A 27,519-nucleotide genomic window follows, 5' to 3' on the forward strand; every position below is an offset into this window, starting at 1 on the left:
TTAAAAGGAGACTCTATCAGTATTGAAAAGGGACTTTAGGCCTGGGACTAAAGTCACTTAGCTCTGATTTCAGAAATGTTTGTGATTAGTGATTAGAGCTTTCGGTGCCATCAGGCAGTGATGTCTGCAGTGAGCCGTGGCCTGTACCCAGCAGGGATCAGGGCAGGCAGGGATGGAGCATCTGACCTTTCCTGGCGGAGCACGGGCTCCATTCAGCAGCACCCTTGGCTCAGCTGGGCCTTTAGGACATGCCAAAATTGCTTTGCTGAAGGAGGATCCTTATCTTGCCCCACAGCAGTGTGGGGACATGGGGCTGCTTTTAGCTGGGAGCCTGAGCCCCTTTGTCAGGAGTTTTCTGTGAGGATGGGCAAGGATGTAAGAGGAGACTTTGGCCGGTGCTCCCTGTGATCTGTCCCTTCCAAGAGCAGCAGTTTCCTCCTCAGCTCCTCTGGAGAACTTCCCACAGAAGGAAAACTCTCCAAGGCTGGTGGCAGAGTCTCCCTGGCAGGATTGAGTGTGCCCAGAAGGGAGGGGCACTCAGTCAGGGGATGGCATTCTGCACAGCCCAATCTGCATTTTTGCGTGGCTGAATAATAAATGAAGGTTTATTTAAATCTGAAAGCACATTAAGAATGGAACTGCACAGAGGGATGCTGGAGAAGGGTGTGCCATTAGAGCAAATTCAAAGACAAAACATCTGAAAATACATCCACTCCAGTGAGAGTGCAGGGAGAGCACCCAATATTCCACTTTACCCTCCATTTTACCCACTGCAATGCAATCTGATCAAATCAAGCTCTCTCCATACAATTGTCACCAAGTAAATCACATGTAATGGGCTCTGGAGATGACAATCAAATCCTTCACTCAGGGAAATTTGTTCTTGCTCTTTGCAGCAGGATGCAACAGAGCCTGATTACAGCAGGAACTTCAAACATCCTTCTCCAGCTCTGCAGACTAAAATAAAACCCACTTCACTCCAGAGCTGCCTCAAGTGAGATCTCTGTCTCTGACAAACGATCCAGGCGTTGGTGACAATCTTTGTGGGTAACCTGGGGAATTCAGGGTGTCACCTTTTGTGGGCTATCGATTGTGACGAGCTGATATCCGTCTTTTCAAGTATGGAATAATCTACTGTCATTGCAGAACTGATGGCCACCTCGCAGAGAAGGTTAATCAGATACAGCAAAAATCATATCTAATCTGAGATAAATTGCAAGTCGCTCAGGGATCAGTCACTGCTCTCCTTGAACCAGGGGAATTGTGCAGATGTAATTCCACAGTGCCCATGGACACAGTGCCCAACCCTCTGGAGCTGGTTCGTTTATGGTGTTTTTACAGGTTTTTAATGGTGATGATCATAAATCAAAAACTTCAGGAGGCAGCAGAGCAGCTGAAATACAACATCCAGGCACTCAAACTGCAAAATTACAGAGTGACTGCCACGGTCTTTGTGTTTTTAAGGCATAAGTGTGTGTTTTAGGCCTTTCCCACATGAATTCTCTGCCTCTTACCCACCCTCCTCATCAACACCAAGATATTTGGAATTAGCTGTTGTGCCAGAATAAATCCCAAATTAAGAGTCATTAGGAGCAGATGCCTCTTGAGATGTCAAACTTAGGGAGCAGCCAGAAAATCCCTGGCTGGACTTTCCAGCTTCCCAGTGAATGATCCACAGCTTAACCATCCATCCTTAATGTCACGTAGATCAAGGCTTGGCTGTGTCATCCCTGCCTTGGGATAAGCCAGGTTTGGTGCCCAGGACATTGATCAAGCCCAAGACATTCATCTTCCCACGTGCCATTGTGGAAATGGAACTGGAGGGGAGCGCCTAAAAACAGGACAAGTTTTATCATTTTCCTACTATTTTTTTTTTCTATTGCCTTTTAACTCGTGGCAAAAACACATTATCAGAGAGTTAAAGTCAAAGGAAGCACAACAGCTGCAAACCTCAGGATGCTCCAAGGAGCTGAGCCAGGCACAGAAAGCAAAAGCAGGGGGTGATTTTAGCTCTGTGCCCACAGGGAGTGTGTCCCAGCTGCCCACGGGGAGCACAGCAGGGACCCAGCCCCTCAAACACCAGTCTGAACATTGAGACTTTGAGTCTCAGCCAGATGGGAACAATTAAGCTCAACAATTCCACCAAAAAGAGAATTAGATAAGCAAAAGAAGAGGAAGAGCACCAAATGAAGAGGAAGGTTGCTCCAGCGTGGGCACAGACTTGGAGTAATTGGGAACAAAATGAGTTTTCCTCCTCACTTTCTTGACCTTGAGCAAGTCATTAAAAGTCTCTGCTGCCTTATTTGCCCAGCCTATAAAATGGATCAGGCCTTCATTAGAAACTGTTTTGTCTCCCTGTACCGCAGTGCACAGCAGATATTTTTATTTAAGATGAACTTTTACTTGCTCACAGCAGCGTGAGCCAGCCTGACGCCCAAACACCCATTACTGAACAAACCCCGTGAGGGGGAGAGCAGAACCAACCAAACAAACACCGAGAAACCAAATTCCCTGGGCCAAGAAGGTCTCATTTGTTTCCTGGTGAAGATGAGATTGGCTCAGGGTGCCCTGTGCTCCCTCCTAAGGAAGTGACTCATTCTAATTAGTGGCACGCAGAGAAGACAAACCTGACTTTCTGAGGGCTGTGCTCCTGCTTTGCTGCCTGGTGCTGATGTCAGGGGCAGGAGCAGAGGTGAAATGAAAATAACAACCCCCAAGACCATTCCTCATTTGAACTTGCTCAAAATCCTCAGCGCCTCCTCCGCTGACTAAACCTTCCCCGCAGAGCATCATTAAAAAGCGTCCCTGACATTTTGTTCCGTGGCATTTTGCCTCAAATTAGCCACAAATTTTTTCTTAGATAAATAAATCCAAGGCCAGGATCGAGATCCAGCCTGCAAAGACACACACACAGAGAAGTGGAGGAGCAGCAGCTCTACCTCTCCTTTCAGCCTGGCTTCAGTCACTGTCTGGAGTTTTCTCCCAAACATTTCCACTCGTGGCTCTCTCCTGCAGGGAATGATTTCATTGTCAACTGCTCAGTTTAGCTCCCAGGACCAATGGATTTTTACAGAGACTTTTTACTGTGCCCCTAGGATGGGAACTGAAATTTTCACTGCTGAAATGCTGCTGATTTCCTAAATAAATTCAGTATTCACATAGATTCACAACGAACCTGGAAGAAAACACAGTGCTAAACCCTACAAATTGGATTGGTTCTTCATGGCCCACTTAAAAACTTCAAATGAAAGCAAAATTCATACTCCATGTGTGTGTGTGACTGACAGAGACAACCAACCCAAGCCACGGCAAGTCAGTTCAGTGATGAAATTCCACATATTTCAGAGTCCCCCCTGCTACTGAGTCAGGAACATTGGTATTTTGGGAAAAAGACAAGAGACTCCTGTCTGCACATGATCTCTGATGGGATTGCTCAAACTCTTGCACTAAAAAAAAAGGAAATTCAGGTGGCAGGAGTCCCTAATGCTGAAGCAGCTCCTCCCTCTCGTTCAGCAGATGCCCCCTGATCTGCCAGTCCTTGTCTGGGTGTCCCCTGGCTTTAATTATCTGATAATAATTCTGATGGCTATTATCAGATAATAATAACCATCTGGGTAACCTGTTGGCAATCCAGGCTCAGGGAGAAAACTCCCATCAGCTCAAATCTTTGGGCGTTTGGCTCTGCTAAGCTGCTTCCAAAAGTGCTCCTGAGAAAATGCACAACAAGACTGGGATTTCCCCAAACACTGTCCCAGATTCTTGCCTGCAACACTCTCACACTTCCTCCTCCTAGCACAGAAAATGTGCTCTCTAAACACTTCCTCTGTCTCTTTGATGTTAAAAACATCACCCTCAGGCCAGTCTGCTCTGAGTCACTGATTTCAAGGGTATAAAGTTCCCTTTTTTTTATCCTCCCAGGCTGCTTCCTTCATCCCCACCTGAAGCAGAGATCTCCAGTCATGTTCAGATCATCATCTCCCCCATCCCAGTGCCCTGAACTCCCCACAGCTGGGGAGGAGAAGTGGCTCTGGGGACAGCTTCCCCCAGTGCCACTGCTACAGCAACCTCAGCTTTGTGTTTTATTGCTTTGCCTTTGAGCATCGCCCTGATTCACCCGGGGTTTGTGGGATTCCCATGGAAATCCGGCCTGGCAGCTCATCCCAGAATCACAGAGGCACAGAATCCCTGGATCACAGAATCACAGAATCACTGAATCACAGAATCCCTGAATCACAAAATCACTGAATCACAAAATCACTGAATCACAAAATCCCTGAATCACTGAATCACAGAATCACAGAATAACGAGGTTGGAAGAGACCTCTAAGATCATCAAGTCCAACCAGTGCCCCAACACCTCAATAGACCATAGCACCAAGTGCCAATTCCTGTCTTTTTTTAAACACATCCAGAGATGGTGATTCCACCACCTCCCTGGGAAGACAATTCCAGTAATTTATTATTCTTTCAGTGAAATTTTTTTTCCAAAGCATGCTTTGGAAGGACAAGCTCTCTGTGCCCTCCTCAGGGATTAAAGCCAAATTCATCCCTTAGTGCACGGTGCAGGCTCAGAAGCCAGGAGGGGACATGGGACTGCATCCCCTGTAACACTAAACTCAGCTTAAAATGTTCAGGGCAACTGTCATATTTCATTTTCTGCCAACCAGAGGAGCTCCAAGGAACCGAAGCTCAAGGAGACAGACCTTCCAGTGCCTGAAATTCCTGGTGATTCCCCTGCAGAGGCACACAGAGCTGCAGGAACTCAGATTTGGCCCCTGATCTCTCAAATACCAGAGCTGGCCATAAGAGAGAATATCCTGAGCTGGAAGGGATCACCTTCCACTGCCCCACTTTGCTCCCAGCCCTGTCCAGCCTGGCCTTGGTCTTGATTTTGTCCAGCACAGTGGTTCAAATTATTTCTTATAAAATAGCACAGTTTTCATTCCCAGTCTAGTCCTCTGTGTGAATGTTAAAGTGCTGCAATGCAGTTAAAATTGATTAAATACTGTAAATTCTGGCAAAAAAGAAAATTGTAAAATGTAAATTCTGGCAAAATCAATCCACTTTCAGGGATGAAGCATCCACAGCTTCTCTGGGCACCCTGTGCCAGGGCCTCACTGCAAAATAATTTGTTAATTATAATTTATGTCCAATGGCACACACAAACTCAGTCACACACACTGCATTTACTTGGATTTAAATGTGATCTATGGCTTTGTTTTAGCCACACTGGGCTTTCATTTGTATTCAGAAACTGAAAAATATTTTAACCTTTCTGAAATGCAGCATGCTAAAATAAATAGAAGCGAGTTGATGAAAACTGTTAATTAACCTGCTTTTGTCTCATTAAGAGTCTGTGTTTAACCCATAGGTCGTCTCCTCTCCCAGCTGATGTATGGATCTGATCTTCAGTGATGAGCCAAACAACCCAGTCTTTTATTGATGATGGAAAGCTCCTGAACCGCCTGCTTTTTTTGGGAGAGGTCAGAAAATTTCCTAAAACAAAAGTGCTGAGCTTATAAAGGCATTATTCTTATTTTTTTTTTTTTCCTGTGGTGGGAGAGGTTGCAATAATGCTGACCCTGCAATATATTGTGGGTTTAAGATAACAATACAGAACAAAAATACTGTTTTTTTTTCTCTCTACAGGTTATTCAGACAAAATGGTTGAACTTTTCTAAAAATACACTTTTTTTTCCCACTTTGTGTGCTGAATCAGGTGTACCCATAAGCCCCAGCACTTGCTGTAGTGTCGATTCCATTATTTACCTGAGCAATTATCAGTTTTAGGAGCCTTGATGTGCCTGAAGGTTGGCTGGGGCTTGGAGGGACAGTGAGGAGGAAGGAGAAGGTGGTGAGAGGCATTTCCAAAATCCAGAGGGAACATTTCAAACAGCTGCACCCCCTCCATCCCAAGCACACAGTACCTGGAGAAGTTGCTCCGTGGGAATTTGAATTTCTGCTTTGAAAAATATCACTCCAATAAGGCTGGAGATTAGTCCACAACTGGCACCAGAGCAAGGCAGGAGATCTATGCTTTTTAATATCAAGCTCTTCACCAAGACGACTTCTATCATGTTAATGGCTAAATCACACTGATTGTGAAAGAGCCAAAATGAGGCAATTAGTAAAGGCTGTGACAGCCCCAGCAAACGACACACGAGGTTTGCAGTGGGAACCAGATGGATATCTTCAATATATTTCTTATTGTCTGCTTGTGGTAATATGTTCAATTAAACTAAATCAGTACTACAGAAGAACCTCTGAATTGCCTGAAAAAAAAAATTAATTGTCTGCTGCAAATTTAATGAAGCTTAACACTTGTGTTATGTTTACAAGTTTTGTTTGTTATGAGCAGTAAGTGCTTACAAGAGAAAAAGAAACTCTGAACTGACTTCATTCAGGCAGCCCTAAGAGCAACCCACTGGTGTTTGATTTTATTAGTGGATTTGATTTCATTTACACCTCTCTCTCTGCCACTCACTGGTTTTGTCCTTAGCAGCTGACTGGGTTTTTCCTTTCCCCAGTACAAAACTGAGAGCTCTCGCTGTGCTGCTCAGTCACAGCTCTGTGATTGAGTCCTGCTCCACTGTTTGGCCACAAAGCTGTGACAGGACACGTCCCCAGAGGGGCCATGGCTGCTCTCTGACCTTCAGCATCATCCTCATCCTCAGGGTGTCACCGACCCTTCCCTGCTCACAGATCACGCAGCTGTGGAACCACAGAGCCACGGAACACCCTGAGCTGAAGGGACCCACAGGGATCATCCAGTGCAGCTCCTGGCTGGGACACCCCAAATCCCACCCTGGGCATCCCTGGAGGGATTTCCAAACCCTCCTGGAGCTCTGGCAGCCTCTGTGCCCATTCCCTGGGGAGCCTGGGCAGTGCCAGCACCCTCTGGGGATGAACCTTTCCCTAAAATCCATCCTGAACCTCCCTGACACAGCTCCAGCCGTTCCCTGGGTCCTGTCCCTGTCACAGAGCAGGGATCAGTTGAGTTTGACAAGTTCACATTCAGGAAATCAGAAGCCAGACTTGCCTCTGAGCAGCCCAGGGAGGGGAGGCTGTGGGGAAAGCTCAACAGCACAGGAAGCATCTGCTTCTCATTTTGCCACTTCTGTCACCTCAGAATAATCACAACCTTTTTGCTCCAGTTAGCTGTCAGAAAAACAGGGATGCTGACAGGATTCACAACAATTTCATCTTCCTTGGGGTGCTCTGATTGTTCTGATGACCTCAGGTCCTCACCTGAACAGGGCTGGGAGGAAAACCAGACTTTACCAGCCCTAGGTGGAACAGCTTGTGGGGGATGCACCTGCCAGGGCTGAAACCCAACCTGAGCCCCTCCCAGCTGCACAGGGGATCTGGGTCAGTATTGTAAATGTAGGCAAACCTAATGATGATGTCTGACTCAGTTTAGAAGGTTAAATGATTTTTTATTATAACTGTGCTAAAATACATTAATATACTATATAAAAGGAGGATACTAAAACTACATACTACTTTTTCTGACTCTAACACAACTCGTGCCCCTCTCTGAGAGCCCAGCCCCAGGTGGGTTGGACTGTCCATCAGGCTCAAACAATCCTCACCAGTCTCAAACTAGGTCAGGGAAGGTTTAGGTTGGATATTAGGAAAAAAATTTTCACTGAAAGAGTAATAAAATACTGGAATTGTCTTCTAGGGAGGTGGTGGAATCACCATCTCTGGATGTGTTTAAAAAAAGACTGGACTTGGCACTTGGTCTAGTTGTGGTGTTAGGGCATGGGTTGGAGTTGATGATCTTGGAGATCTCTTCCAACCTCATTATTCTGTGATTCTGTGACTCTGGGATTCTGTGATCCAGGGATTCTGTGATTCTGTGAATTCAACCAAGCACTCACTCCAGGGAAACAATTCTCCAAACACATTCTACATAGGAAAAACAAGGAACAGAAATAGAAATTTTCTCTTTCGTTTCTCTCTGTGCACCTCTATGAAAAATCCTGAGAGGGAGAGAAATGTGCCTGCCACAGGTCAGCAGCACACAGCAACCTCAGCCTGGCAGCTGGAATGAGCAGGGAATTTGCCCCAAAGTCCAAACCCCTTGATCAAACCTTGTGTTCCGAGTGCCATAGGGAGAAGAGCTCTTGCAGGCTGCCAGGACCCTGAGGGAGCTGCTGGATTCCATCCTCAGCCTCTGCCTCAGGATTTCCCAGGCAGGGAGGAAGGATTAAGAAGTGAAGGAGGTGCAGGGAATGCAGCTGAAGCACTGGGGCTGCCAGGGCTGAGGCAGGGAGGGGCAGGCACAGCTCTCATTTATAACCCTGCCTTTCACGCACTGCTCTGGGTCATCATTTTACTTAAACCCAGCAAAAGAGCCTTAATTATGTCCTAGAAATAATTGGTGTCAGTGGAAATAGTCCAATTAGAGAGGAATATTTTCCTTTGCAATTTCACGGGCAAAGATTACGGATTTGCTTGTCAATTGTGGAAATCAAGTCTTCGCTGCTGGTTGTGACTCAGAAGTCAAGAAAGGTTTTCCCTAACTTAGAAATAAGTTTTGTTTCTTAAACATGAGCATACATAACATGTTCTCATGAATAAATCAGAGCCTGCATAACTCCATGGCATTCTCTGAGCTTTTTTTGCCTGCAAATTCCTGATTTAGAGATTCTAGAGTACAAGTTCATACTCTAAATTGACTTTTCCTGCATGAAATTAAAAAAAAAAAAAATCTTACAGCTGATAAGGAATAGTCATTCATGGCTGAACTACATATAAAAATTGTGTTCAGCAAATGCTAAAACAAAATTTAAGAATAAGGAAATTTCTTTTGATGGTTTCAGAGTTGAGTCTTTATCTTTGTTTTGACACCAGCTGAACACAAACCTAATGTGCTACCCAGGAAAATTATAAACTGCCCAGAAATATGGACAACCAGTGCTGCTCCTGGATTATTCCTTCAAACTCTGCCTTTCCTTTTTAAATTATATTTTGTGCTTTCAACAGCAGGTGCCACTTAACCAGGTCCCTTTTTTAAGGCCTGAGGCGTAACCAACATGAATTTAGGATTGTGTGGAATGGTAAGGAGATAAAAAATAAAGAATTTGCATGCCCTTAAACACTGCAGGAAGAAGGCAGAGCTGAGAGACAGAGGGACCACTCGTGTTGCAAAATGACCCAGAATAAAGCACTAAACCCAGAATATGGATGGGTGGGATGGAAAATGCCTGCAGCACCTTCCTGGGACATCTTTTCCACAGGAGCAAAGCAGCAGCAAAAGGGGGAAATCAGGGAGGTCTGGGAATGTGGACAGTGCTGAAACAGGTCAAGAGATTTCAGTAGCTGCTGTAATTGTCCTTTGGTTCATGTTAAAAAAAAAAAACCTCAGCATCTTAATGTGTGGTTTATTCTTCCTCTTGGGGAAAAAGTTAAAGCCCTGCTCCAAGGAATTGATATCCCACTTACTCCAAACTCACTGCAAACTCAACAGAGCTGAGAACAGCTGGCAGAATTCACATTTACTGAATTCACTGATTAAAAACCCCAAAACCTAAACCAAACCCCACGGACACGAGGCAAGCACAACACAAATTCCAAACAATGAAGTTTCAATTCTGATCAAGTGATGTTGAAACAGAGACAACCACGGTTGGCAAGAGGGGACCATCACATCCCACTGCCACTTTCTGCTGTGTCCCAAAGGACTGGAGCAAACACAGCAAGAATTCCAGGTTTAAAGGCAGCAACATCTGAAGTCTCTGAAAAGTTACTCGATAATGGGCCAGAATTTACAGTATTTAATCAATTTTAACTGCAATGCAGCACTTCAACATTCACACAGAGGAATAGGCTGGGAATGAAAAATGTGGTTTTTTATAAGAAATAATTTGAATCACTGTGCTGGACAAAATCAAGACTATCAGTCTATTCAAGCATGAGGGAAAAATAACCTCCTGACATTATCTTTGTGTTCTTTTCCTGCTAAAATGATACAGATTCCAGCCAGCAAAAGTTCTCCTGCTTTTACTGCCTTGAGCCCTCCCGTGACAGCCCAAATGAGAGGAGCTCACAGCAGCAGGAAAATGTTAAAGGTGCATCATAATTAAAGAGGCAAATAAAGCCATTGGAAGCTGCCCTTGTCAGGGATGCACCAACGTGACCAGAATTGCTGCACTCCCCAAGGGGAGCAGGCAGGCACCAACTCTACCAAGCATTCAGAGATCAATTTCAATTCAAATGTATTTAAATCTATGTCTTTAGACCTAGAGATGGGTTTCCAGCTGAGCCCAAAGCAGATGTTTGGGAAGGGGTGCCAGCACTTGTTGGAACTCCAAATGTCCCTCAGACATTTTTGGAGGTTCCAGGCCCAGGTCAGAAGCATTTGAGACCCTGGCAGGCAGCTGGAAACAGCTGTGATTTTGGGTTTGAGCCATGGAACGATTTACCAACCTTGCAGGAAGAACAAGAAGTCACAAAAGTTTAGATATTATAGTAGAAGTAGTCACAAAGTAGAGGGAAGAATTTTTGAGTGCTGTACAGGGGGTTTTAGTTTTGTACATGGGGGTCAGAGGGTTTAAGATGGAGGGATTTGGGCCTGTCCTGTCCTCCCTCTTTCTCCTTCCTTACCTCCATGTTCTTGGTGATTTTGGCACTCCCAGATTGGTTTAGAGTAGAAAGGCACCATTTAATATAGGTAATAGGTATTGGGGAAAAACTGTACCCATGTAACACGTAATGTACCATATAAAAGATAGAAAAGCACCATTTAATATAGGTAATAGGCATTGGGGACAAACTGTAACCATGTAACATGTAATGTACCATATAAAAGATAGAAAGGCACCATTTAATATAGGTAATAGGCATTGGGGACAAACTGTACCCATGTAACACGTAATGTACCATATAAAAGACAGCACAGCCCTGGGCAGAGGGGGAGAGAAGAAGCAGTCGGGAGTCAGAGAGGATGTCAGGGTGTGTGTGTGCCTCTGCCTGAGCTGTGAGCAAACCACAGCAGCCCAAGGAGAAAATCTTTTAGATAACTTGCAATAAACTGCCTTGAGACCGGACAGCAGAGACTGCTGAGCCTTTCTTTGGAAGCTCGGGCTGGAGGAGAGACTTTTCCAGCACACGGAGCCACCCCTGCTTTGGGATGCTGCAGTTGGGGTATCAGCACAGGAGCCTCTCCTGCTGCTTCCCAGCCACAGCTTTTATTGCAACGCCCTGCAATGGGCTCCCTGCTCCTGCTCCAGCCTGTTGATCTCGCTGCATTAAATACAAATAAACTCATACTGTACTGTGCCTGTTTGCTCTGTTTGTCACTTAATCCCCCAGTACTCAGACAGCCTCTAATCTTTCTGTGTGTTGCAAGAATTGAACATTTAGCCTCGAGTGCAGGAAGAATTGAGGGAACAAGATGGAAAATTAAAATTTCTATAATACATGGAAACACACACCCGTGTTTTACAGAGCTCTGAACACTGCCTTAGAAGGAGCTGCTTCTCCAGCCTTACAAACTCAATCCTGCTTCTTAATTTAAAGGTCAACCTGTACAAGCAAGTTTCTAAGATTTCAGGTCTTGGAGGCCAAGAGGTTCTCATTTAGCACCAGCCAACAGAACAAACCCAAAGCAAACTGCACTGGTTCAGAAAACCACTGGGGTTCACCCAGCCTGACAACAGAATGTTAATACCCAGCCCTATGGGCACCTGTCAGGATTTGATATTTTTTAAACTGTCTACTCATGCATAAAATGAATATTTATTCATCTTTCTCTGGTTGTTTGCCAGGGAGTTATTTTAAGCTCCTTGCTTCTGGTATAACATGTTCCCCTCCTCCTCCCATCCTTGCCTGCACTGTCTTTGACACTGTAGGCATCTCTCCCTGAGAAAGGAAATTAAAAAAAAAATAAGGATAGCTTGCAATATTAATGGAAGAACACAGGAAGGTTAGAAAAAAAATGTCTTGACCTTCACAGTTTTTTACTCAGTGACATAAGAGGAGTTAGAAAAGAATGCAAGCATATCTTAAAGTCAAAAACCACATCAGCTGTTAAATTAGTCTTTTTGTACACCACAAAACTGAGTTAAAATAAGGAATTCACATATATTTCTGTCCAAACTCCCATGTGTTTTACTTAGGGCAGAGAGACTCAAGCATTTCACTCTATAATACAATATTTTACACAGTTCATTTGGAGTTCAGAATAGTTTCTGCTCTTTTATACTTTTTATGGACCAGAGTTCGAAATTGCATTTCTCAGTTTGCTGTTAATATCCACATCTCGGGCTAAAGAGTTTATTCTCTGCTTCATGCACATGTGTCGCTGCCATTAATGCAAATGGAATGGAGTCAAAACAGAGCACTGAGGGGGAAAAAAACCCTCACTAATCCCTTATAGGCTCAGTGGGAAGAAGAGTGATTTGTGGAGCACAGGAAGGCAGAGCTCAGGTACAATAATGCCAAGGTTTTCCTGCGAGTTGCAGGATATTCCTTGTGCCCTGGGAGGGAGGAAGGACAAGCCAGGAGCTACAAAACCAAGACTCTGGAATAACAGAACCCAGTCACTCGTGCTTCCAACAATTGGCTTTTTTTATGGTGGGAGGAGCTGTCCCTGAACTGCAGCTCCTGATTCTCCCCCTGGGGAGAAAACCAGGAAAACCATGGAAAACCAGGACAGCCCCAGATGTGGCCAAGCTGGAGCTGGACAGCTGGAACCCCACCCTGCTGCCATCCCTGGGAAGGGATTGGGGCTGGATTTTCCATTTTTCTCCCCAGTTTTGCCCTGGGACACACAGAGGCTGATCACAGGCTGCCCAGGGAATGCCCCTGGATCCCTGTTCAAGGACAGGCTGGACAGGGTTTGGAACAACCTGGGATAGTGGAAGGTCTCCTTGATGGGCTTTAAGGTGCCTTCCATAATTTTGAAAATGGATAAAATATTTTATCCCTGAGCAGCCCTTTCCTGGTTGTTTGCTGCAGATGCCTCTTAGGACAACCCAGATTAGGAAAAAAGAGAATCAGCTCCTACAGAGACCTAGCTCTGGTCTTCTCCTGTCTCTGTTCTTGTTTTCAGGGACCAACATGGGCAAATTCCACACAAAGGACTCAAAACAACCCCAGACTTGAAGAATTGGTGGGGTCCACATGCTTCCCTACAAGGTTCAGAAAATCCCAGACTGGTTGGGGTTAGAAGGGACATCTGGATATGTTCCAGTGATAAAAAACATGGATTAAAACCCACATTGAAACATTTAAAGCATTTTCTGTATACCACAGACACAGCTGATAAGGAGAGCCTCTGAGTATGACCCATCACTGCAAATGTGTGGGAGAATTAAAACTGACAGCATTAGAGCTTTTTGATTGATTTATCATTTTGTAATCAATGTTTCTTGATTTGCTAGCCAGTATAGATTTTTCCCCAAATAAGAAGGAGATAGAGAGTGAGTGTAAGGGTAATAATCTGTATGTTCGTGGCCTATAATAATTAATCAGACACTGGAATACTCATCAGCAGGGCAAACATTAATCTAACACATTTGTCAGTTCATCTCATTGTTTATCAAATTATTCCTTTAAATAACTTTGTCAGGTTATTCCTTTAAATATCTTGGTCCAACTACAGCTTTTACTTTTATAAACAACATTTTGACAGAACGTGAAAAGACACTCGGAATCCCTGAAATGCTGAAATTCGGCCCTGGGGGAGGAATAATGAAAACAAATGGGAGTTTGTGCCCCTGCCAGCCACAACAAGAATGGTTTTAGTCACCTTTCACCACCAGGCTGCCCGTGCTGCTCGCTGTCCCAAAGTGGTTGGTGGCCACGCAGGTGTAACTTCCCGCGTCCGACTTGGTGACGTTGACGATCCTCAGGCTCCCGTCATCCAGAACAGTGATTCTGCAAAGACAGCAGGCACAGGAGCCTTAGTTCCCTTCCTTTGAAGCCTCCATCAAACCCTTTTGGGCGTGCACCAGTTGTGGATGGTGCAGCAGCAGCCAGCCCTGCCCCACACGCTGTCAGAATCTGAGGTATTGATGATTCTGAGATTGTAGAAAGTCTCTGTCTGACAGCCCCACTGCCAAAGCAGAAGCCATAATTGGTCTGTGCTGGTTTCAAGGTTGTTTATTCTGTTTATCTCTAACATGTTCTGCTGCCCTGCCGCAGCTCTGTCCTGCAGGGCAGCGTGTGGGGCTCTGCCCTCAGTGGGATGGTACAAACATTAAATACCACAAACTACCTGTGCTGGATTTACAATAACGTGCCAATATCTGTCACCTACGTTGGACAGTGTGTCCCCAGCCTAAACCAACAGAAAAATGCCAACACCACAGTGAAACATGGAGGGCATGAAGAAGGAGAAAAAGGACAAGGCACACCCAATTTCCTCCATCTTGTCCCCTTTGGACCCCTAATCTAGAATCCTAAAATTTTACTTTTGCACCTGTGCCACACTTAATTATTACTTATATCAAACACTCAGAGCTTGTAATTCATCCTGTAAGATTGAAAAACTCTTTTCCATGGGCAGAGATCACAGCCAGTGTCTCTGGGGGCTCTGTCCAGGGGGGTTCTGACCCCTGCCAGGGTCCCAGACCTGCCAGGGCAGCCAGAGGGGTGCTCTGGATTCCCACAACGTGCGGCTCTGCGGACGCACTTCGCAAATCCTGAACGCACCATTGACATGAGTTCTCCGTGTCTTTGCTGCAGGGCAGTTTCCATTTACACACCAGCAGCTCGTGGAGGCTTTCCAAGGTCTGTGCTTTGATCCTCAGCCCTCTCTCCATGACAGCCCTGGTGCTCACTGCCTCACAGAGCAGGGCAGATGTGCTGGAGCGGGTGTTTCATTCCCGAGGTTTTCCAGCAGGATGATGGATTTTCACTCAGGGCACCGCCTCTCTGCCTGTGTGTCACTCAGGTAAACTCGGGTTTGTCTATCTGCACTGCTGCCTGCAGGTTACAAGGTCCTGTTTCACTCCCATGCTCTGCTCGCCTGCACCTTCCCCACCTGAACAGGGGGGTTTCTGCAGTCTCTCGAGGATAGAATGTTAATTCCTGGTGATTCTCCACCCCCTCCTATTGCACAAGAGCACTTCAGGTTCTCCCTGTTCTCTCAGTGAGCCTTGTCTCCTGTTATGGTTGTTATTTTTTCTGCTCTAAGCCGGTGAACATAGAAAACCTGATTTTGCCCAGTAAATCCCATTGGAACATGAATGACTTCTGCCCTGTGGAGGCACCACCTAAGGAGACTCCAGAAAAACCTCTCTCCCACCCTAAAATCACCTCTTTTCACAACATTTCTGCCTCCTCAGAATCACGTCCTGCAGCACAACCTGCTTTCTCACCTTCATCCACTTGCAGAGCTGCATGGAAAATCTGGTATTAATTCCTGCCTTGTCCTGCTCAGTTATTTCCCAGTTTCACTAAAACGAAGAAGCCTTCCTGCATCCTTAATGCCAGCAGAGCTCTGCACAGGTGGACTGAGAAATCAGGAGGAAAGAACCTCAGCCACAGCAGTGGCAGCACTGCAGGAGGGCTCAGGAGGCACTTCCCTCCTGAGGAGGCTTTAGGGAATCACCTGGAGCCTTGGGACAGCCCTGGCACAGCTGAACAAAGGCCCAGCCTGAGCCAGGGCACAAACTCAACCACCCTGGAGCTCCCTGGCTCCTGCCAGCTGCACCAGTGGGACCAACTGGAGACCAACCAGTTGGTTGGAATGGGTCTCCAGTGACACTCAGGAGGACTCAGCTCGCCCAGGGAGCTGCTGAGGGTCACCTTTGCCATTCCCCAGGCTCTTGGTGGGCACACACGAGCTACAGAGCCCCCATTCACAGACCTGCTTCCACAGATGGCACAGTTTGAGTGGCTGTGCCGAGCGAGGAGGAGGAGATGGCACAGGATGCTCCGAGAGCAGTCACCCCTCTCTGTCCTGGCTCACCTCTGCCTGACCTGCCCCTGCAGCAGCCCAAAATCCAGAGGCCAGCTGGCAGAGAGCAGGGACAGGGGTGATATTTCACCCATCAGCAGCAGTGATATTAATAGGAGCTTCTCAGCTGCCTCATGGTCTCCAAATTGCTGCAGTCAGTAACGCTCACTGCTGTCATTTATTTCTGAGGGACTCCAGTGCCACGGATTTGCTTCTGTGGCAGTGGCTGCAGCTCAGTAATTGGAAGGGAGCAGTGGAGAGAGGCTTCTCTCATCTCCAGCACTCCGTGGGCACAGATCAGTGCTCGTGCTGCATCAAACCCGGGCTGGAGTGGCCACCTTGGCCTCCAGCAGGAGCTGGGCAGCACCAGCAGCTCCCCAGGAATTATTTGCTGCTCTTATCAATTCCAGATCTTCAGGAACAACTGGGGCCTTTCTGAAAGCTGAAGGTGCCCTTGGCAAACATTAAAATTCCAATCAGTGTAAACTGAGACAAGCTCAGCGTTGTGCTCCAGCTCAAGGAGGACCATGGTGCTCCAGCACTGCCCCACCAGGCTCTGCCCTCCTTCCCTCCCTCCCTCCACACTTCTGCCACCCCAGGAAATGCAGAAAAAGTGGGGTTTTAGATTATTTCCGTACAGTTGAGGTTTTATTTTTAGTTATTTAGGCTTTATTTTCAGCCATATGGCTGAAAGCTATTTACCGGCTAATCTCTTCCATGGATCATTTTAATTGTGTCTGTTGATGAGGCTGGATTTAATTTCAAATTCTAATGCCTTTTCTGTCTCTGTCTTTCTCCTGCTATTGGTTTCCTTCTCAGTTGTCTTTGTTCCCAGTGTCAGACTGGTTTTTAGTTGATGAGGACTGGAAAGCCCCGGGGACACCTTTGGATCAGGACAGACAATCCAGCTCTGGCACATCTCAGGGAGCCTGTGCTGCCTTTATTTCCATCCCTTCCTAAGCTGAGACGTGCTCCCAGGCTTTACAGCCTGAGCCCACGGACATCCTTTAACCCCAGGAAGGTTTGCAAAGAGCTCAGGGGGGACCTGCCCTGAGTTCTCCAAAGCCCTTCCCCAGAGAGCCCCAAGGAATGTTTAATTCTCATCTGTTCTCTCAGAAACTCCCTCCACACTCCTGGAAACCAGCAGCATTAAAAGTGACAGATAACTGTACAAGTTAACTGATTTTTTCCAAATAAATCAGACCATTAAAACCTCTCTGCTACTCATTGATTAGGAGGCCTTATGGGTTATGTGGCTCTTTTTGCTGAAGCTGCTTTTCTACAGTGAATGTTTTGTCCTCTAATCTGAATCCAATGTGCCAAAAGTTAACAAATAATTATTTGAACACTTGGAAATTTGTTACAGTTAGTTGAGAAAGGAGGAAGGCCTCTCACTGATATTGCTAATTCCCAAATTTTCTTTGCAGACCTATCTGCATTAAACCAGTTGAGAGGCTCATTTCAGGCCACTGAGGTTCTCAAATTGCTAATTGGCTGGAAAGCAAACAACCCTTCAACCACAACTTGCAGCAGTTTGGGTGAAAAAGTTCTTCCAAGACACAAAGTGAATGAAGCACTGCTCAGTGTGCTCTCTCCTCTGAAATACACCCTCAAAATGTTTTCTAACCAGATGCCTGGGAAGACATAAAACCAAACCACATTTCCCATAAACACGCACATCAAACAAAGTGTTGGCTGCTGCACCTCTTCAAGCCACTACAAACTCAAAAAAGGAGCTGCTGACTTGCTAGTAAATGTTCTGGGTTCCCTGACTCTACTAACTGCAGTGGTAACAATAAATAAAAATATAGATCTCTTCTTGCACAGGTTAATGAACTGTTCTGCTGCTAACGTCACTGCTAATCAGAGAAAAATCAAAGATGATAAAAATATCCATCTGGAAAAGGAAAAAAAAAAGGCAATTTAAGATAGTTTAGCATCCTTATAGGAAGAGAGATCATCTGTCTTAAACAAAGCATTTGTAAGAGGGAATCTGGGCGTCTGTGTTGTCAGCTGGAGATTTCAGGTCCACAGAGAGCAAAGACAGGTCTGAGATTAGGAGATAAAAGCTTTGCTTGTTTCCTAAACTGAAGCACTGGGTTCTACTGCAGCAAGAACTGACCATGTCAGTGCTCTGATCAAAACTCTGCTGCGGACAAAGGACCTCCAGAAATGCTGCAAACATCCCTCCCCAGCCTTCCTCAGCCACTTCCATTGCCACTGCAGCAGCAAATGGGAGAGATTGTCCAGCACATCCCCCTGGCTGCCCTGGCTGCTCCAGACCCTGGCAGGGGCTCACAGACCTTGGCACCAAGTCAAAAACACCTGTGGCTTCCATTTTAGCCCATGGAAAAAGCTGCCAACTCTGTGTGAGGAATTACAGCCACAAGGGTTTGAGTAGTGTGGGAGTTGAGTTAACAGAGGGTGAAAAAGTAGAATTTTGGGGTTTTTAGAATGGGGTTCAAGGGGACAAGATGAAGGGATTTGGGCATGTCCTGACCTTCTTCTGCTTCTCCTTGCCCTCCATGTCTTGCTGTGATGGTGGCACTTCTCTGTTGGTTTAAGGCAGAGATTCACAGCTCAGGCACACCTGGAGCAGTGTCAGGAGGAGGAGCAGTGCAGAATCCCTGCACTCTGATCTGTTGGTGCTTATTCCCAGCTCATGATCCCCCTGCCAGATCTGTAAATCCCCCAGTTACCTCCACCCCAGCTGTGGTTCATGGAGCCCACTGCAGCACTCCCAGGAGCAGATAAATATTCCTCAGGCAGTGCAGTAACATATGCATTTAGAGATAGAAATTGTCCTGTCGAGCTCAGGAAGTGTTTTATCATCAACTTCGTGAAAATGAGATCAAGCCCTTACTTGGAATAGAGAGAGGAAATCAGGAAATCTGCCCAAGTCCTGGAGCACATCATAAACCTGAGTGTCAGTGAGCACCCCCATGGAAATCTCACCTCTGGGTGCTTGGCTGCATCACCTGCATCCCCCAAAACGTGCCTGCTGCTGAGCTTGGACAGAAAGCAGAGCTTAAAATCCCCGACTTGGAGCATCCACCAGAACACCTCGCTCTGGAGTTTAATTAAGGAAACCCCTGTGGCTCCAGGAGCAAAGCAGCAGCACTGCAGAGCCCAGGGTGCTTGGAGCTGCACCTGTGCCAGGTGAGGAGCAGGGCCAGCCCCGCCCTTCCCAGCAGGAACAATTCCCCAATCCTGCAGCATCACCAGGGAGCTATTCCTCAATGCATTCCTCACAGCTTGCCCTCTGTTTTTCTGTTCAGCAGGTGGGAACACATGGGATATGAATGGAATATGAATGGAATATGAATGGAATATGAATGGAGTACAAATGCAGTGCATATGGCAGCCTGGGAGTGCATCCCCATCCCGAGGGACACGGCACAGCCCCAGCGCTGCAGATTGCAGCTCTGTGCCTCTTCGGAGCAAAAGTGCTCAGAATGACAAAGTCACTTTTAGCTTTCTTTCCCCACCACCCCCCCAAAATGGTTTCATTAGCACTGCTGCAATGGCATGAGGTATTTTGTTTTCTTATCTAATCATTTCAGCATTTTAATTTATGAAATACAAGCATAACTACCCTTGCTTTCACTCTTGATTAAACACACGTAGATGAAATATTTCATGCTTAGCCAAGTGAATATTTTAAATATTTTTTCCCCCCGCGAAACAATGCTTAGGATGTCCGATCCTTTTTCTATTACAGGGAGAAAAGATGTCTTAGAGCAAGCATTTAAATGAATGTCAGCTGGAAGAAACACACACTGAGTGCAATTTCAGATAAAACTACCATTGATCCCTTCGTGTACAGCCTTTGTGGCAGTGGTGACGTGGCTATTGAAAAGAGACACTGGTGCCAGAGTTCTTCTAAGAGATAATCCGTCTTCTGAGAGAGGATTTAGGTTAAATGTACCTGTGAAAAACAGTGTATTTCAGCTGACATGATGAATGGCCTATTGTTATCCTGGCTGCCCTGCCTGGGCTGGGGGGCTGGAAGCAGAAGCACCAGGCAGCCCTGACTGCAGTCTCAGCAGTGTATTTGTTCCCTCTTTTCCCAGAGTTCCTTGGCAGGAATATCTAGAGCAATTTTTAGCCTAACAGCAACTTTGCCTCATGCCACAACTCCGGGCAATTGCATTATTTATCAAATTATTTCTATTTCTATCAGACATCTTTGTAGCTGTCCATCACCTTTTAAATAATGCTTGCCATGCAATGGGGGTTATTAAAATGATCTCATGGATGTGGTACTGGCCATTAGGCTATTTTGGGTAAGCAGTGAAGTAAAACCTCACAGGTTTTACTGCTCAGAGCACAGCCCACCCAAAATCAGGGACACAGCTCACGAATACCTGCTCATCACTTGAAGAATGGGTTGGTTCAGGGTATAGCCCACAGGTAATAACTCCTGTGGCCCTGGGATGTTGTCCCCAGGTGTGACTCCAACCTTTGTGTTGCATAAATAATGAACAGTCAGGTCAGAGCATTCTGTTCCCTACCTTCATCTCCGTTCAAACACCCCGAGGTCCAAGCCAGGATGTCCCACCCTGATGGTGGTGTGGACATCATCCCTTTCTCCTCCCTGTTCAGGAACATCTGGGGAGCCAGGACTCAGATTCAGTCAAAGAAAGAGACTGAGAGTTTCTAGCCAGGCAAAAGCCTAATAAAGAGCTGGGAAGGAATGTAAATAATTCTTTATCTCTCTTGTTCTCGCATTGTTTATTGTTGTATTTTGAATAAATCAGAGTTTCACTCTCACAGCCTTCTGAATCAGAGTCTTCTCATTCCCGTCCTGCCTCAACAGCGACAGGGCTTCATCCTTGTCCTGGCTCCCCAGATGTTCCTGAACAGGGAGGAGAAAGGGATGATGTCCATGCCAGCACCAGGGTGGGACATCAGCACAGCCTGAGGGCTCAGAACAACAACCTGAGCATTGTTTTATAGTTCTTTTGAAAGTTTTAAAGTTCTCATAAAACTCCTTCAGCCTTCTGATAATGTTTATAAATGTGAGAGTCAGAGTTCCTGCACATTTTAATGTATAAATAGAATAGTTTATATATTTCTCTATGGGTGGAGAGGAATGATTGATTGATCTTTGGAGCAGTGTGGTTGGAGAGATGGTAATTCCATCCTCCAATCCACGGTCACGTTTGGAATTCTATAAATAGCAGATGTTGGAATAAAACTGGGTCTTTTTCTCTTTTGAACTCACCAAGCTTCTGTGTGCTCATTTCATGTCCAATAGTGACACCTAAGCAAGGAGGAGACAAGCTGGGTCTGTTCTAGAGCTGTCAGGGTAAATCCAAGGGAAAGGCAAGATGATCCCACGTGCTGGAGCACCAGGAGTTTTCCATTTGATTTCCATTTAACTCCCCACTGAGTGGACTCTCCTGCACAGCTGCACCTTCCTGTCCTGCTAGCTGTGCCTCACCCAACCCCCAGAGCTGCTCCAGTGTTTATTTGTCTGTAAGGACCTGTCTTTTCATGGTTCACAGAAGAGCCTGAGATCATTTAGAGCCTCCGTCAAAGCCCATTTAATTTAGTGCACGTCTCTCTCTCAGTGAAGGCAGCAGTAGATAACTCCTGCCTTATCCATGACAACTGACAGGCCTCTTAACAGCAGCCCCTCTATAATTAATTTCCAGGTAAGAACTATATTTGCTCTAAATAAACTGAGGTAAAATCCTGTTGCATCGAGTTTGGTAGAGCATCTCCCACTTCCCAATGTGGGAAGCCATTCCCCCTTGTCCTGGCACTGCAGTCCATGGAAAAAGTCACTCCCCCTCTTTTAGTACTGACTTATCATATAAACCTGTGAACCATATTCTAAAGAGAAAGAAAAAATAGAACATCTTTTGCTCAGATAACCAGTTTTGATATTATAGTAGTGGCCTCTTTGGAAATATCCAACAGCACACCACTGCTGAATTCAGCATCAGCTTGAACCAGCCATGCAGCTGGCATCCTCCGTTTGCCCACAATTTTCTTTTTCCACCAATTATTTATCTGCAGTGACGGAGCAGTCCAAAGCAATAATGCTGCATCCAGCCATTATTAATATCTATAAACACAAAAGCTGTGGTTTGTCATCATCTTCCCTTCAGTCTGTGCATATTTAAGACAGCTCTGAAGTGACAGAACCTCATCCTGATGGAGCAGGGAGGCAGGAGGAAAGGAAGGGAGCATTTATAGCTATTAGAGACTTCATGTAGATGGTTCAGAGATGCCTGGAGTTGTAATTCAAATACAAAAATATCCCTAGGTTATCTAAGAAGAACAGTTCTCTGGAAAATATCTTTCTTAAGGGATGCTGGTAATGGGAGGAAACAAATGAAAACCAAACACAAGAACTGTCAGGGACCCTGAAGGGAGCAAGGGGGCTGTGGAGAATTTTAGATAATAGAAACATTTTTGCTTTCTCTCTCCAAGCACTTTTTTTCTTTCACTACGCACAAAATTAAAATAAATACAGTCAGAAAGCCCATGCCATCAAAATAAATATTTGAGCAAGCAGATTTGAGTAAAGCAAAGGAAAGCTTTGTTTTTGCAACAGCTTTCATTTCTGAGATGTGAGGCAGTGACAATTTGATAGGGGAAGATTCTGCAAATCCAGAAGGGTCTGAGGGTGCAAAGAGCCAATTTTCCATTGGTTTTGGTGGGATTTGAAGGCCATCCCCAGGGAAATGGCCCTTTTGACACAGCCCCTCTAGCTGGCAGTTTGTTTTGCAGACAAAGCTGACTGCTAAACCACGAACCTGTGATGGCACCACGAGGGACAGGCATCCTCCACACCCCAAACAAAAGGCTCAGGACATGGACCAGCTCTTCTGGTGGCAGTGGCGGGGCAAAGCACGCTGAGAAGCATCTCATGAGAAGCTGAAGCCTTCCTTTCTGCACAATTAGCCAGCAGAGACACTCCACACTCATCCTCCTGCGCTCGCAAGCGAGGAAAATCCTGTCTGGGCAGCAGCGGGGGCTGCAAAGCCACCCCTGCTTTCACTCTAGCTAATGTTCAGTGAAATATTTGCTGTGCTCATTCTTCCAGGGCACTGGCTATAGCCCAAGGCATGGGATAGAAATGACTTCTAGTCCATGGAGAGGGGCAGTGGAAATCCAAGGAATGGTGTTTGGAGTGCAGCATCCAGCCACCACCAACACCTTCCTGAAAAGGACAAGCCACCACTCTCTACCTACAGCAAACACTGTGGAGGTTTGTAGAGAATAACAATCAAAGGAACTCCACTGGAGCTCGTAAAAATTATTCTCTTATGAGAAAAAAAAAGATCCGTGCAAGATTTTCAGTGCTCAGCTGCTGACACAAAGCGTTTCGGGGAGTGTTCGTGATACCAGAGCAGAGGCAGCAAATGCATTCTCAGCTTATTTGTTCCAGCTGATACCACCCGAATTCAAGCCCAAAGGCACAGCCTTTCAAAGATAACACATCTTTCCCTCTGGTTCCAACAAAAAATGCCCAAAGTACAAAGAGAAATTACTCACTTGGCTTGTAATGGACATTAACAGGTTTGAGATCCAAGGACACATTTACATCACTTCAAAATGATGTTTGAGTAGCCATCAAAAATATCACTAAGTCTGAAATGTTCATTAGGAATCCTTATTCCCCTTTAGACATGTAATGATTTCCTTGGATTCTCAAAGCGTGGCCCTAACTGTAAAATCATTGCCTGCTTGCTCTTCACCATAAAAACACCCAAGAGAAGAAATATCTGATAATAATTTTTTCCTTTGAAATGCTACAGACATACTAAAATCATTATCACTGCTTTCTTCAGCTGGAGGAGAAGCAGGAAGCTGCACACCAATTCCAAAGTGCATTGAGGGGGCTGATGGCAGGCATTTCCTTGGGAAGCAGTGGCTGCAGGGTGTGCTCACCACGGAGCAAACCCCATCCTGCTTCCCTGACTGTGGGGAGGGACTGGCTCCTTCCTGGGGCAGCTTCACACAGAGGGAGGAACAATTTGTAGCTGTGTGTTCAGCACCCAGAGATGAATTTAATAATCATAAAACCACGAGAGACCTCAAGCAGGAACAGCAGCGAGTGACACATTTCTTTTAAGGATGCCGACACGGGACACGTCTGGCTGTGATCCGGAGGTTGGATGCCTCAGGGACAGAGCTCTGGATCCTTCACCCCTCCACCTCTGCAGGCAGAATGCTGCTTTAAAAATTAACAAGCACCAAGGTGAAAGCCTGATGATTGCTCTAGACCCCTTGTGACAGGTTTCTCTTAGGATATCTTCATCCTGCTTTTAAGGATGTCAACACAGGATGCGTCTGGCTGCACTCCACAGGTCAGATGCCTCTGGGACAGAGCTCTGGATCCTTCACCCTCTCCATCTCTGCAAGCAGAGCTCTGCTTTTAAAATTAATCCACAAGCACTAAGGTGAAAGCCTGATGATTTCTCTTGGCCCCCTGTGACACATTTCTCTTTAGGATTTCTTCATCCTGCTTTTAACAGGACACATCTCACTGTGCTCTGGAGGTCAGATCCAGAGCTCTGGATCCTTCACCCTCTCCACCTCTGCAAGCAGAGCTGTGCTTTTAAAATTAACACATGATCATCAAGTGAAAGCCCTCTGACTTCTCTCAGCCCTTGGGGCACAGCAGCCCTGCAGGTTTGGCCCAGCACGGTTCTGAGCCAGCTCCAGCAGCAGCACAGGCAGCAGGGATGTCCTACACGTGTTTCACAGAGCACTACAACACCACCACGCTGCAAATAATCTGCTGGGGAAACAGGAACAGATTGCTGATGTTCCAGGAGGCTGTGCCACGGCATGAGGGAGAGGCTCATTCCAGGACTGCCAGCTGAAACTTGGCACAGGCTGGGACTGCACTCGTCAGAGCGTTCGGCAGCAGTTTGTGGCTGGGAACAGGAAATTGTTTCCTGCTTCTACAGGAGCAGATGGATAAAATGGAAATTTTAGGGATCAGCCTAATTACTGATGCATACAAAATAAACCAGCACCAAACCTGGATTCTACACAAGTCTCTAATCCTCCTCAGGTAACCTTCAGCTGGAAACATTTATAGAATCATAAAATCATTTTTAGGTAATGCCCTCGAAGAACATTGACTCCAACTGTTAACCTGGCACTGCCAAGGCCACCACTGGCCCCTGTCCCCAGGTGCCACATCTTTTTAAGCCTCCAGGGATGGGGACTCCACCACTGCCCTGGGCTGGGCAGCCCCTTTCAGTGCTAAAACACGGTGTGATCATAGAATCACAGGATAGGTTAGGGTGGGAGGGACCCGAAAGCTCATCCAGTCCCACCTCCTGTGGGCAGGGACACCTTCCATAGTCCAGGGTGCTCCAAATCCCAATCCAGCCTGGACTTGGACACTTCCAGATCAACACAGAGCTGAAACCAGCTCCTGCTGGCAAACAGCTTATGAACAGGAGGCCATCAAGGACAACGGCTTTCCAAGGCTTCTGACCACCAAATCCAGGCGCTGCCTGGTTCATTTTCTTCTCTTTCTGCAGAAAATTGGTTAAAATGGGTGGACAAGTCAGTTCTTTCAGATGTTGCAATGAAGTAGAGCCATCTCATGCCACAGTCTTTGCAAAGTGAGATGAATGCTGCGCTGTCGATCCGAACTTCAGAAAGCCATTTGCAGGGTGTCATTTTTCATTTTGCCCAGGCAGGATGTAATGAAAACCCGACAAGTTATTGATGGTTTGGTTACCTGTCTGCCTTCAAGAAATTGCACAGGTGCTTTATGTAAAAAAAGAAATACAAAGAGTCAACACAATTAATGTGAAGCAATGATGGGAAGTATCCTTTGAGGTTTTCTTTTCTGCTGAAGTGTCACTAGGCTGTGTGTCCAAAAGACACTGCTGGCAATTCATCTCTCAAGTAATCAGGATAAAAATATCACCATGGTCTGTACCCTGGCACCAGCCTGGGAAAGATGCGCTGTCTGTCCTCTTGCTGTTTCTTTCTGGTGTTTAAAGTAATTAAGCACTAATTAGGAAGTTTGAGCAACAAATATAAAACTGGAATTTATACAACGTTTTGTACTCAAGACATGAGGGAAGAATGGCAGGGGGGGGAAGATTTTCTGGTTCAATTTTACCATTTTTCCTCCTCAAATTGATGCAGCATCAACATGGATACTTTAAAACTCCTGTTATAAAATAATATCTGTAGGAGGGGGTCCATAACTGGACAACCGTTGTGAGGAGGTCCTGAGGATGTGAACTCTGGAGAAAACCATGGCTGAGCTCTTTCAGGGAGACAAGAGTTACTGGACAGCTTTGAAGTGCAGAGGACAGCAAAAAAATCAGATGAGAGTTTTCTGCTTTTCCTTGGCCAGAATCACTCCAGCTCCTGGAGAAGGGAATCACTGCTTCAGCTCTGCCTGGTGGCACCCAATGGCTCCATGCCAGCCAGGGGACCAAGGACAGGAGGGAGCAGCTCCGTGTCCCCTCAGCTCCTCTCCAAAGCAGCTGCAGGCGCTGGGTGATTCTCTTCTTTACCAACAAATTTAACATTCCCTGCCAAATTAATGAAGGCACAGCTGTGAATTAACATATCCAAGAGGCTTCCCAGCTCCAGCTGCCTGGTGTCCTTCCTCCTGAGGAGGCTGAGATTTCGGGGAGCTCTGGCTGGGTTTGCACTGAGGAGAGGGTGAACAGCCCCGAGCTCTGTCCTATTCCTGCTGCTCCCTCCCAGTCTCAAGCCCTCACCTTCTGTTCAGGACACCAACTGTGGCTGCCACATCCCTGGGAATGACCAAGGCCAGGCTGGATGGGGCTTGGAGCACCCTGGGATAGTGAAAGGTGTCCCTGCCCACGGCATCCACACCAGGATGAGCTTTAAGGTCTCTTTCAAACCAAACCATTGTGGGATTCACGACTTTGTAAACCGAATTATCCTCCTAGAATGTCCTGTGGTGGAGAGAACAGTGAAATAGCTGGGAAAATCTGGACCAAAGTACTGAAATTTTGGAGCAGACAAGGCAGTTTGGGTAACAAACCACAGCAGCTGTCTGGTGTTGGAATCTGAGGTATTGATGATTCTGAGAATGTAGAAAGTCTCTGTCTGTCAGCCCCGCTGCCAAAGCAGAAGCCATAATTGGTCTGTGCTGTTTCAAGGTTGTTTATTCTGTTTATCTCTAACATGTTCTGCTGCCCTGCCGCAGCTCTGTCCTGCAGGGCAGCGTGTGGGGCTCTGCCCTCAGTGGGATGGTACAAACATTAAATACCACAAACTCCCTGTGCTGGATTTACAATAACGTGCCAATATCTGTCACCTACGTTGGACAGTGTGTCCCCAGCCTGAACCAACAGAAAAATGCCAACACCACAGTGAAACATGGAGGGCATGAAGAAGGAGAAAAAGGACAAGGCACACCCAATTTCCTCCATCTTGTCCCCTTTGGACCCCTCATCTAGAATCCTAAAATTTTACTTTTGCACCCATGCCACACTTAATTATTACTCATATCAAACACTCAGAGCTTGTAATTCATCCTGTAAGGTTGAAAGCTCTTTTCCATGGACAGAGATCACAGCCAGTGTCTCTGGGGGCTCTGTCCAGGGGGGTTCCTGACCCCTGCCAGGGTCCCA

At 46.2% G+C, this 27,519-nt stretch overlaps 1 protein-coding gene across 4 annotated transcripts in view; it reads right to left on the minus strand.

Moving 5' to 3' along the window:
• The window catches only part of LOC100224263 (contactin-4), a 264,263-nt gene that overhangs the window by 17,437 nt on the left and 219,307 nt on the right, over nucleotides 1-27,519 (minus strand). For all 4 annotated transcript variants that reach the window (XM_030283447.4, XM_030283445.4, XM_030283446.4 and 1 more), the window contains one exon: nucleotides 13,760-13,887. In XM_030283447.4, the coding sequence (XP_030139307.4) occupies nucleotides 13,760-13,887 (128 nt within the window). The remainder of the gene's footprint in view (nucleotides 1-13,759; nucleotides 13,888-27,519) is intronic.

Source organism: Taeniopygia guttata, chromosome 12 (genome assembly GCF_048771995.1).
Source record: "Taeniopygia guttata chromosome 12, bTaeGut7.mat, whole genome shotgun sequence".
NCBI classification, from domain to species: domain Eukaryota; kingdom Metazoa; phylum Chordata; class Aves; order Passeriformes; family Estrildidae; genus Taeniopygia; species Taeniopygia guttata.